This window comes from Lacerta agilis, chromosome 12 (assembly GCF_009819535.1).
Source record: "Lacerta agilis isolate rLacAgi1 chromosome 12, rLacAgi1.pri, whole genome shotgun sequence".
In the NCBI taxonomy this organism is placed as follows: Eukaryota; Metazoa; Chordata; class Lepidosauria; order Squamata; family Lacertidae; genus Lacerta; species Lacerta agilis.
This window is the reverse complement of record NC_046323.1, coordinates 550,771-563,795: the sequence shown is the minus strand read 5'-3', so window position 1 is coordinate 563,795 and position 13,025 is coordinate 550,771. Positions and strand designations below refer to the sequence as shown.

Sequence of the window (13,025 nt, the reverse complement as noted above, 5' to 3'; positions counted from 1 at the left end):
ACACAGCTGGGAAATGTAGAACATTCCAAAGTCCTGTAAGGAAAGGCTCCTTGAGGCCAGTTTATTGAGCATTCATCCTTATGCATCCCAATTGCACAGAGCTTATGCAGTGGTTAGACTATGTCCCGCCTTTATTGCACATTGGTCTTGGTTTCTTTATGGGGTGATTATTCTACAATGAGCATTCATCCTGAATCCCTCCTGATTTGTTTCTATGGTTTTATACCTCTTCCTGTTAGTGACCCAGGCATGGCCAAACTTGGCCCTCCAGCTGTTTTGGGACTACAATTCCCATCATCCCTGACCACTGGTCCTGTTAGCTAAGGATGATGGGAGTTGTAGTCCCAAAACAGCTGGAGGGCCAAGTTTGGCCATGCCTGTACACTTCTCAGTGCATTTCCCTGCCACTTTTCTAACCACATAAAACTTTTTAAAAAGTATATTTGTTGTGCCAGGGCAACAGAACTCTAAGCCGTTTTCATTACATAAGCCCATATTTCCAATACTGTATACACTTGAAGCCTGCCAGAAAAACAGTGTTGGTCCGTGGGCAACCTCTACAGCTCTTGCCTCACTCCATTCATGTCTTCTCATGGCCAACATCTGAGCAAGTTCATGAGTTTTGCCAGCTGTTCTCCTTGCTGCCACCCATGTTCTTCCTGTAGTCAGTTTGTGCATTTCCTTTCTTTTCCTCTCTCCTCTCTCCCTTGACTTTGTGTTTTAATGCTTATGTTGCTCTGCAAAGGCTTGGGGAAGTACAGCAGTGGAATGCCTGCCTGGGCAGCAGAAGGTCTCTGGTTCAGTCCCCACCAGCAGCATCTCCAGGCAGGGCTGGGAGAGGCTCCTTTGCTGCTAGTCAGTGTTGACAGTACTGAGCTAGATGGACCAAAGCTCTGACTCAGTAAATGGCAGCTTCCTAGAAGGCCCTGTGCTCCACACTCTGGTGGTGATGCCTGCCAAGGGGACCAGGAAGCGCCTTGCCCAAGAGCCAGCAGGTAGCAGCTCCGGTGAGGAGCCAAGGGGAACGGGGAGACCCCTCCTGGCAGCAGAGTCTCCTCCCTTCTCTTGCCTTTACCTCATATGTATATCAACAACATGCCCAATATATAGTGGCATAGCAAGTTAAATTGGAACCTGGGTACAATTATTTTTGTCACACCCCCCATGTGGAGGCAAGGCTCTGCCCAGCCAAAGCTCCACCCAGCAGCCTTTCCTATTGGGCTTACTGGCACATGGCACCAGGGCACTGCCCTCTCGGGGGGGGGGGAGGGGAACCACATTTGGCGCCTCCACCTAGAGTCCCAAGCAAAGCCACAGCAAAGCCAGTGGCTGTAGGCTTGGAACTCACCACAGCCCTGCTAAAGCTCTAGCCATGCTTGCCTTACTCAGTCCATCTGGACCTGGGGTACCATCTGCCCACACCCCTTCAAGTCACAGCGAGCGCAGACAGCACTGCCCAGGGGCCCTATCCCCGCTTCCCTTTGCTTGCCTGCAGTCTGGCATCATCCACCAGCCCAGCCTGAGGGAGCCCCAATCTTTCTGAGTGCCCCGCAAAGAGAGCAAAGCTGCAGGAGAAGGTGAAAGTGGAAATCTCTCCTAGCAGCAGCAAGGCATGGCCTAATGGAGATACAGAAGGCTGAGTGCTGAGCTCTGGAAAGAGAGGAAAATATAATAGGACACAGCAAGCCCATGCTTCTATAACCATGTGGCTGTAAATATTGTGTTTTATTTCATCTATAAGTTTCTGTGAGTAAAGTTTTTGAATGTTAAAGTCTGGACATTGGTTTAATTTCCAAAGAAGGGTGTGAGTCCTATATATGATTTGAGCTTTTTGCTGGAATTTTGCTACTCTGACTTCAACAGTAACTGTTAGGTGGATTTGTAGCTGGTTGACTGACCGAACCATTAATGGTTCATTTGCACAGTTCCATTTCTGTAAGTTTGACACTTGCCCATGAAACATAGACTCTTTATGTATATTGCCACAGATGGAAAAACTGATTCATACTTTTAGAGGAAGCGCTTATCCAAGTTACAGATAAGTTATTGAGAGTGTAAAACTGTTACACAAGTCACATCATTTAAAGTCCAATAAAAAGAAAGCATTTTAAACTACCTGTGGCATGCTTCTTGGTTATTTTTGTAGGGAAGATCGAGGCAATTAATAAACAAATAGTTTATGTTAATTGAGGTTAAATAATGTTAGCTGAAACATAAAATATTATGTGAAGAAGAAGAAGAAGAAGAAGAAGAAGAAGAAGAAGAAGAGGAGGAGTTTGGATTTGATATCCCGCTTTTCACTACCCGAAGGAGTCTCCAAGCAGCTAACATTCTCCTTTCCTTCCCTCCCCTCCCCCCAACAAACACTCTGTGAGGTGAGTGGGGCTGAGACACTTCAGAGAAGTGTGACTAGCCCAAAGTCACCCAGCAGCTGCATGTGGAGGAGCGGAGACACGAACCCAGTTCCCCAGATTACGAGTCTACCACTCTTAACCACTACACCACACTGGCTCCTGTGAAGGAGTTTACAGCCCTGGAGCAAAATCTGAAGGTGAGTCAATAATCCTGTATAAGATTGATATACAATAAATTAGGGAAAAACATGTTTAAAATAGCCTGTTTCTAAAACAAACAAACAAACCCTGAAGCTTTTCTTTTAGGTATTCTAGGTGCCAAAATCCCAAAGGAGCTGAAAAGACTATTTACATATGTGACCACAGCTGCCCAGATGTTAATGGTCGAGAGATGGAAAGAAGACAAAGTCCTTACCAGAGAAGAATGGCAGATGAAGTTGATGGATTATGCTGAAATGGCAAAAATGACAGGAAGAATCAGAAATCAGGAAGACCAAAATTTTAATAAAGAATGGGGGAAATACGTAATTTAGCTTAAAAACCACCGTAAACAACTAAAATCATTAGCAGGATTGTAATAACACTTGTAGTTTAATGTTGAATTTTGGATATAATGGAGATGTTAAAGATTTGGATCAATATAAAAGATGCAGGAGGAAATGATTAACAATAGGACTCACAAAGGGGAGGAGGGAAGTTCAGGAGATTCTTTGGAATCTTGTTTTTATAATGGCGGTTGGATAATTGAATGTAAAATTTTAAAATCCGAAAAACTAAATAATTTTAATAAAACAACAACAACAACAATCCTGTAAGGGTAAAGGTCCAGTCATGGACGACTTGGGGGTTGGGCGCTCCTCTCGCTCTATAGGCCGAGGGAGTTCCGGGTCATGTGGCCAGCATGACTAAGCCGCTTCTGGCGAACCAGAGCAGCGCACGGAAACGCCGTTTACCTTCCCGCTGGAGCGGAACCTATTTATCTACTTGCACTTGACTTGCTTTTGAACTGCTAGGTGGGCAGGAGCAGGGACCGAGCGACGGGAGCTCACCCTGCCGCAGGGATTTGAACCTTCTGATCAGCAAGCCCTAGGCTCTGTGGTTTAGATCACAGCACCACCCGCGTCCTGTATAAGATTGTATTACCAGAAGCATTGTCAGGAGTACTCAGAGATATTTAGAGGCCTAGGATGAATCTCACCTGCGCTAAGGGGCAAAGGATGTGGTCTAAGTCTCGCAGGGGTGGGAAATCTATGGTCTTCTAGATGTTGCTGACCATCACTGACAAGAAGAACCACAAATTCCCTTTGTGTATCGGATCTTGATATTGGAAGCCCAGCTGGCTTACAAAGCCCAGAAGTGCACTCACGACAGGATGTGGCTTCTGTAGGGTACTGTGTACTTTTGACTGCCTTACTATCAGTGAAATCTAACTGGTGAGGATTCTAAAGCGAGCAACAAAGATTATAATATAGAGGACTGAAGGAATTTGTATAGAAAACATACTAAGGGCAACCATAGTAGCAGCTTTTAAAATATCAAAAGGATCTCCATAATAATGGTGAGAGCAAATACTTGCAGCCAAGCACAGCTACAAGAGGCCATGAGTGAAGAAGTCTGTCAACGCCCAGCAGGCATGAGGGCTGCCTGCCACCCCAAGGCAGCTGATACCTGTTGAAGGGTCACAGAGCAGTCTGGCTGAGGGGTTCAGAGGGAAGGAGAAGATCCACTGTATGGCTCTTACTCACAGTTGCATTCCCTGCCTGCCACCCCCTCCCCAAGGAGAGGAAGACCTAGCGGGGGTATAGCCTGTTTTATTTCCACAGAGCTAGACCACATCACAACAGCCTCATCTACCTGCAACTCCTCGCTTGCAATTGCCGTCCTACTTAAACTAAGGAGAGCCTCTTTATTGCTGGTTAACGTCTACATACCTCCTTGTCAAAAAAAAATCTATCATTAAGGACACCTGGGCAGATTTAGAGTCCTTTATAGAGTCTCTCGAATCCATCTATTCTGCTGCTCTGATTGTCATCAGTGGAGACTTCAACGCACACATGGGCATAAATGATAACAGCCTATACACCCATTATAACCAGTTTTTGGACTCTGACATTCATTTAGATACAGGCGCTGCCCGCCTCTCCAAAGACCACAGATGCAATTACCCAGGGCTTTGTTTAGCCCAGGCTGCAAAGCGGAGGGATCTGCTGATATTAAACGGCAATAAAGAGGGGGATCGCCCTGGGGAATACACCCAATTCACAAAGTTTGGCGGTGGCATCATAGACTATATCCTAATCTCAAGATTTGCACACAAGTTTGTCACGGAGTTTCAAGTGGGATATAACACCGAGAGTGACCATCTACCTTTAATTCTGGTTTTCGCAGGCCCACTCTTCAAGAATTCCATCGTAAATCCGCAATATACTACCAATGCTAATGTAGGCATATCCGCACCTAAAAGAATCAAATGGTCCCCCCTACTTGATGCAGACCTGACTTACCTTCTTCAATCAGCTGAGTTAAAGGACATCCGTATAGCCATTGTTTTGGCTAGCTCCGCTACTGAGGCCATGGAGCTTTTTAAGACACTGACAGGCTAAAATTACACCTAACAACTGCGATCCAAAACACTGCCACAAAAAGGGTAATGGAATCATATAGCTGGTTTGACTCCGAGTGCAGACAGACAAAGAGACATTTGAAGAGAGCCTCCTGTAAATATAGGACCTCTGGGTCGCCCCTCTTATTTACTGCATATGTCTCTCTTAGACGGAGGTACAAACAACTAATAAAGGGGGAAAGACAAAAAGCCGAGAGAATCGCCTGGTACAGTCTAATAAAGGCATCATGTGACAAGGACACATCCTGTTTCTGGTGTACCATATCAGGCTTACTGGACCATGAGTGTAACAGACTAATTTCTACCATCAAACCCCAAGAGTGGATGCGATATTTCCATTCACTTTATCATGACCAGGCTGCTCAGCATAATAACTCAGCCATATCTTCAGAAGATCTACCGGCTTGGCCCCCAGTATCCACAGCTAAGGTAGAAAACCTAAATTGCACAGCTAAAAAATAATAAAGCCCCAGGCATCGATTACCTGCCCCCGACACCGAATGGTGGGCCCTCTGCTGGCGGCAACATTCTCTCACATTGATTCATCTGGTCAACTTCCTGACAGTTGGGCCATCATGGTAATCATCCCAATATTCAAAAAGGGCCCCACATCGGATCCGGCTAGCTATAGACCTATTAGTCTTCTACCTACAGTTAGTAAACTATATGCAAAACACCTTTATAATAAATTAATCAACTGGATTGATGCCGAGGCTATCCAGGCAGAAGAGCAAGCAGGATTCAGACAAGGCAGATCTACTACAGATCATTGCTTTGTCCTAGCCCACCTCATAGATAAGTACGCTAAGCAATCTCGTGGTCTGCTGTACGCTGCCTTCATTGATTTGAAAGCTGCTTTTGGACTCAGTCTCCTGAAAAAGACTATGGGCTAAATTGAACACCTCAAGCATAGACAAAAGATTATTCTTTCTGATTAACTGTCTCTACAAAGACACTGTGCTGAATGTACGTTGTTCTCCAAATGGTCAACTCATAGGACCCGTACCAGCCACAAAGGGAGTCAAGCACTCTTCAACCTATACATAAATGACATGGTCCAGTGGCTAACATCTCCAGAATTCCATGCCCCTAAATTGGCTGCAAAACCAATCTCTGTGCTTTTATATGCTGATGATGCGGTTCTCTTATCCCAAACAAAAATAGGCCTTAAAAGACTGATAGGACAATTCTCAGTGTATTGCCAGAGAGAACAGCTGGCCGCAAACTATCAGAAAACCAAAGTCATGGTCTCCTCAAGAAAATATAGGCCCCACAGTTGGCGTATGGACAACCAGCCAATCAAACAGGTTTAAAGCTTTCAAATATTTGGGCCCTATTTTTCAGTCCACGGGGTCATGGGGTGCACATCAAAAATGTGCAAAAGAAAAAGCATCCCAAAGCGCCAAAACTCTGACCCATTTTTTTCCATACAAAGGGTGGTAAGCATATACCATCAGCCCTAGAAGTTTTTCAAGCTAAACCCCTAGCACAGCTATTATATGGGGACCATATTTGGACCTTAGCTCTTTCGAAACAGTTCAATCAAAGTTTTTAAGGCCATGAGTCTGAAACGCATCATTGCGACTTGAGGCAAATCTTCCTTCAGTAGAAGTACGGATTTGGCAAATAACTTTTAACTTCTGGCCCCGCCTAAATTCACCCCCCCCCCGGCTTATTATCTCTAGTACTTCAAGACTCCCATAAAAGCGCCTGGACTAAAACCGTTCACCAAAAACTCCCCTCCTGTGGCCTATCCCCGCAACACCTGTTCACGATGGGCCTACCAAAGCAAACAGTCTAATTGGCCAACATTTAAAAGACACAGAGTATCAGAATAACCTGGCCACTATAAAGAAATTCTGCCCCTGGTATGCTCATTTTTCACCCTCCCATTTCGATTCTATCGGCATAAACTTATTATCCCAAAATACAGACATGCTTTTACACTTGCAAGACTGGATGTTTTGCCATCTGCTGTACTTGAGAATCGATTTCAAAAGATCTTACCTGAGAAACGACTTTGCCCCTGCAGAGAAACAGAAACAGTGGCACACCCGTCCTCCTGTCTTGCACCCTCAAGATCTGATGAATGAGATCATTAACCCACTCCTATTAACCCTTCCAGGCAGGGCCGTCTCAAAGGGATCGTGCGCCCTGGCGCGACGATCCCTCGGCGCCCCCGGTGGGCCGCCTCTCCGCCCACCTCCCTCCCGCGCTGGCCGCCCCTCGGGAGGGGGGGGCGAGCGGGGGAGGGGGGCGTGGCGCTGCAAGCCGGCCACCCTCCGGCGCCCCAGCTGGAGCGCTGGGAAGGGCGCGCAAAGCCCCACGCTGCTCCAGCGCCACGTCCATCATCCCCCGAGGGGCGGCCAGCGCGGGAGGGAGGCGGGCGAGCGGGGGATGAGGGGCGTGGCGCTGCAAGCCGGCCACCCTCCGGAGCCCCAGCTGGAGCGCTGGGAAGGGCGCGCAAAGCCCCGCGCTGCTCCAACGCCACGTCCATCATCCCCCGAGGGGCGGCCAGCGCGGGAGGGAGGCGGGCGAGCGGGGGATGAGGGGCGTGGCGCTGGAGCGGCGCGGAGCTTTGCGCGCCCTTCCCAGCGCTCCAGCTGGGGCTCCGGAGGGTGGCTGGCTTGCAGTGCCAGGCCCCTCATCCCCCGCCCCATAGGGGCGGGGGCAGGTTGGTGAGGGGGCGCCCGGTATGCCGGCGGGCTCGCGGGGGCGCCCCTGGGGGGCCTGGCGCCCTGGTGCACCGCGCCACCTGCCCCTATGAATGAGACGGCTCTGCTTCCAGGGTGCCCAACCACGGCCATAATGTCCTTTCTTCTAACAGACCAAAATGAGCAGCTAAGGTTGCCAGGGTCATAGCAGGGCAATTAGAATAAGGGCCACTAACTGACTGATGATTCAGGATTTTAAAATGTGCTTTTAGATCAAATTCTTTTCTGTATACATTGTAATGTTTTACTGTTGCTATGGCCATTGGCTAATGTGAATAAAGTTTTATCTCTCTCTCAAAGTGTACTTTCAAATGAGTGGTATATGGCAATCTATACTAGGGAGAGCTAGACTGAATATGCAGATTGGTGGTTTACAAGGGATTGTGGTAGAACTTAAATATTTATTTAACTAGGTGTAAACTTGGCACTTGCAAATTTAAAATATGATGAACTCCTTATTTAGCAATGGAGCAGAAAAGGTGCAATAAAAATAAGCCCCAGTTACAATGGAAGGAAGATGCAGACATCAATGGCTCAAATGCTCTGTTTTTGCTATTGGATCTTGGACACAATCTATATAATCACCCCAAAGCTTCTCAGACCCCGAAAAGGCCACGAGGGTTTTAAAAACAGAACAGAAAAAAATTCTTTCTCCATTTGGAGTCAGTACCCAATCCCTTCTTTGCAAATTTCCTCATTTATTCAATCCCTCAACTCAAGACTGGGCAACCAGCGACCTCTGCTGTTGTGTTTTTAGGAAGAAGGGAGAGACAAAGAAATCTGAACATCAGATGATTAAAACACAGAGAAAAATAATACAGTATCCCATCGCTTAAAGCTTCAATAAACGGAAGCCTCCTTGCCCTGTTCTTTTATATGATGAAATTAGAAGTTAATAGGACCATCCCTGTCAGAAAAGCAATGATTCAGTAGCTCTCTGAGATTCACTGATTTCCCATGTGGTTTTATGTTATCTTGTTTGAAAAAGGCAGTCTTTGCCTTATGCAGATGACTGGTAGAGGCACAACTTTTAAGAAACAAATCTTCTCAATTTTCCTTGGGATTCTGAGATGCAGGGGTGCCAACCTAGAAAAATATGAGGGGGAGGGGAGACAGGTAAGCCCCGCCCCGCATAATTGATGACAAGACGCGGTGCTTGCACGCAATTTGAATGGCATTGTCCTTCAAGTGATTGAAACGGGAGTCTTGTTGCATGTTAATAGGATAATACAGTACACTTGCTTCCTGAATAATCGTTTCGGTGCATCTGCATTATGGATATAGACGGCAAAACTGCGAATAACGCTTCAATGAAAGCTCTGCACAAGCAGGCGGGTATCTTTCTGTAAGGAAGACAACACACATTGCTAGATTTAAGAATACTGTACAGGATAGCACCCCCCTCCCAAATACTTATTTTTGATTAAGTTACGGTAGTAGGCACTGAATAGGAAGTGTCAATCCAAAAGGGCACGAGCTTCAGCCGCGCGCGCCCGTCCCTGGGTGCCGCCAAGGGTCCAGCGAGCGGACGGCGGAGTCGACGGAGCGGTTCCGAAGCCGGTCCTGCCGTTTTCTTGACCTTCTTCGGCCGGATCCTTCGCTCGGGCAGGCGCTTCTTCGCCGCGTTGCCCGCCGGCTACGCAGAGAGCGCCCCCCAGCACCGCCCCTTCGGCCTGGCGGGCGGGTCCTGCGAGGGCGCTATATAGGCGGCGCTGGAGGCGGGCAGGCGGCAGATGGACGAGCAGCGTTGTCTGGCGGCAGCAGCAGCGAGGTCTCTGCGGGCGCGCCTCCCTCCCTGCCTTTCGCGCTGCCTTGGCGCTCCTTCCGCCGGGCTCCTGCCGCGCCTGACGTTTGGGCCGCCCGAGAAGGGACCCTTCGCCCCGTGACCAAGGAGGGGCCCCGCAGCTTCGCTCCGTAGCGCCGCGCCGCGCTTTTCTTCGCCCCGGGCGCTTAGTGACTTGCCGCGGCCGTTGCTCTCAGCGGGCGCGGAGCCGGTGCCCGCGTCCTCTCGCGCCCGCCCGCCCGCCCGCCGCCCCGGGTCCCGCGGGAGCTCGGTGCGCGCGCGGCCCGCGGTCCGTCCGACGGCGATGGTGCGTCGCCTGTGCGCGCTGCTGTGGGCGCCGCTGTGGGCTCTGGCGGCGGCGGCGGCGGCGGCGGCGGGAGCTCCGGGCCCGGTGGTGCGCTGCGAGCCGTGCGACTCTCGAGCGCGGGCGCAGTGCCAGGCGCCGGCGGCCACGTGCGCCGAGCTGGTGCCCGAGCCGGGCTGCGGCTGCTGCCAGACGTGCGCGCTGCCCGAGGGACGCCCGTGCGGCGTGTACACGGAGCTGTGCGGCGCCGGGCTGCGCTGCCGGCCGCGCCGGGGCGAGCAGAAGCCCCTCCACGCGCTGCTCGACGGCAAAGGGCTTTGCACCAACGTCAGCGGCGCCCACGAGGAACCCGCGCCCGGAGCAGGAGGCGGCGGAGGCGGAGAACTACGAGCCTTGCTGCTGCGAGGGACCCGCGGGCCAGGTAAGCGGCGCGGAGGGAGGCGGCGCGGCCGGGAGGAGCCCGCAGGAGCCTTGTCCCCACCCTCAGCCCGGCTGCCGGGACAGGCGGGCGCTCCTGTCTCCGTGCGCCCGTGGGCTTCCTCTCTCGGCGCCTCTCGCTGAAAGTGTCCGGGGCAACTTCACGCGGCACCTTCTTGCGTGTCGGCATAGGAATGGAAGTTCCCGTGCACCGCTCAGTTTCCATATCATGCCGTGAGTTCGTGATGTGCGGAGCTTCTCGCCGCGTGTCATTTACTTAGAAATCTGTCAAAACAAAATTAAAAATTAAAAAATTCCTTCCAGTAGCACCCTAGAGACCAACTAAGTTTGTTCTTGGTATGAGCTTTCCTGTGCATGCATGCACACTAATGGTAATTAGAAATCTGTGTTCTAAGATTGTGATGGTTTTCAGAGGTATTTATGGCGCTTTGGACTTCACGTCTCGTCTGGTGTTGTGCTGTAAGTGGCATTTCCTTATTTATTGTAAGCCAGCCGGAGACCTTTATGTTACCGGGTGGCATACAAATGCTATAAATAAACCCAGCTCTCGTTAAGTTGCATTTTGAAATGCCCTCTAGTTAGTAAGCTGGCGCTCAGCCTGTCCTGCTCTGGGTGCGGAAATTCCTCGTTGTGAGCGGAGTTGGCGCTTGGCTGGGCGAATTTTGTGCGGGCGATTTTCTGCGCAATTTTGGCTCGGCTGTTCCGAGAGCAAGTGAAGTTTGCTTTGCTGTATCGCCCCCTGGTGTTTGATTTGTGCCTGATGTACCGGTATATCACCTGTGACCAAAATGCTTGACTTTAAGACCAAAAAGGGCATGATGATGTAAAATAACCTTTGACCTTCTCACTTGACACATTTCCCCCCCCCCCCCCTTTGGGAACACTTAGCTCCCAAATGAGAGAAAAGTTTTAAGTGTTGAATTGCTCTATATTCTGGTCACAATTGTGACTGTATTCTGTTGCAAAAATGTGTCAACTCTGGCTCAGTTCAATAATATATATATTTTAAAATAACTTTTAAAAAACCATTATTTGCACAGGCAAAAGATGGAGGGAGGGAGAGCCTTCCCAATTCCCAGATGAATGAATAGTCAGTCTCCTCAACCTCAGGAGACTAAAGCAAGCAAGTCAAGTGTCTTATTTGCAGCCTTCCTAGAAAGTGGAGGGGAGGAGGGAAGCACTGCCTGGAGCAAAAACTGTGCTGTGCAACCCTGCCTGCAGTGGCAGAGCTTCATTCTCACGCACTGGGGGTGGAGAGCAGGCGGGGGCGGGGCTGCCACGCATCCTGGAGGCGTGACGCGCTGCCCAAAGGGGGGGCACGTATACTGGGGGCATGGTGCACCGTCCAAAGGGGTGTGGCGCGCAGTCTGCCGGGGGGGGCGCCCAGTGCTGGTGGGGGGGACAGCCGCGATGGAACCCCCGTGGGATCGCGCCGATGGGGGCGGTGCGCTCCTATTGCCCCCCCTTCCTCCGCCCCTGCAACCCTGTTCATATTCACTTGGAAGTGGAGCTTAATGCTCAACAGAAGCTTGTGCCCTTGTGAGTTTACCTAGAATTGCAACTGTACAGTTCAGTCCTACATGTTTCCTGTCAGAAATAAGTTCCATTGTTTTCAGTTGGACATACTCTCAGCAGGTTTCGGATTTGCAGTCTTAAGTATAGTAATTATGTATGATGCAAATGATGGTGTAAATTGTCATTTTCAAACTAAATTTGGGGACTTCCAGTGACTTCCTAAGGGGCCAAAAAAGGAGGATTCTCAATTTACAGGTTTTTTTTTTAACAAAACAACTGTAAATTGCCAGAAAAACTTGCAAAAGAAAACCAGTGACTCCTTTTACAGTGGTGCCTGTAACTGAGCACAGGTGGTCAAGTCAACTTTCTTATACACAGTTTTTCTCAGAAAACAAGGTTGGGATTCAGGATTGGAAAAGTTGCATAGGCTTAAAAAAGAAAGCATTCAAGGCTGAATCTACAACAGAGAAAGATAATTTTTCACCATCCAGAGATGGGCTTTGCACTTCGAGGGTTATCTTCCAATCAGCTGTTTCAGTTGACTTTTTAAAACTTTGTATGCCACCCAACGTTCATTCCTGCCTTTCCTCAAATAAAGACTGTCATACTTCTCTTTACTTCTACTCCCAGGAACCTGTGTTTATCTGACTTTTAGAAGACATGTGAAGGCAGCCCTGTTTAGGGAAGTTTTTAATGTTTGATGTTTTATTGTGCTTTTAAATTTTTGTTGTGAGCTGCCCAGAGTGGCTGGGGAAATCCAGCCAGATGGGCGGAGTATAAATAAAAAAGTTGTTGTTGTTGTTTGAGATTTGGATTACTACCAGACTTTAATTTCTCACAGATGATGAGTAGAAATGGCTTCTTTATCCCAGAATCTAGGTGTGTAACCTGATGACTGTAGCACCTGCCACAGATTTGTTTAGCTTGCAATATCTACCCTGGAACTGAACCTACAAGCAAACCTCATGGCTTACAGTATCAGCCCAGTTTTTGTACTCTAATTCCATTCCTCTTGCCCGTCCTTTTGAACATCTTGCCTGATGTGAAGACTTCTGGAGAACTCTAAAGCAAGCCATGCATTCTGATTGGGCCTCAGAAAGGTATCGCTCCAATGTGGAATTTGGAATTCAACATGACCCATTAACAATTGCACATTTCTGACTCTCACCTTTTGACAAGTTGAATGAGGAAGATCTTTAAATATGCCATGCTTGCAAACGACATTGCGCTACATCAATTTCTTTCGTTTCTTGGAGTCCACTCAGAATAATAGGCAGCTGCTTTTTGATCAAAT

The 13,025-nt window shown here is 49.0% G+C and overlaps 1 protein-coding gene across 1 annotated transcript in view; it reads left to right on the top strand.

Moving 5' to 3' along the window:
* The first annotated feature begins 9,778 nt into the window (after positions 1–9,778).
* IGFBP3 (insulin like growth factor binding protein 3) overlaps positions 9,779–13,025 on the top strand; it is a 47,492-nt gene continuing 44,245 nt past the window's right edge. Inside the window, exon 1 of the mRNA XM_033165557.1 lies at positions 9,779–10,199. Within this exon, the coding sequence (XP_033021448.1) occupies positions 9,779–10,199 (421 nt within the window). The remainder of the gene's footprint in view (positions 10,200–13,025) is intronic.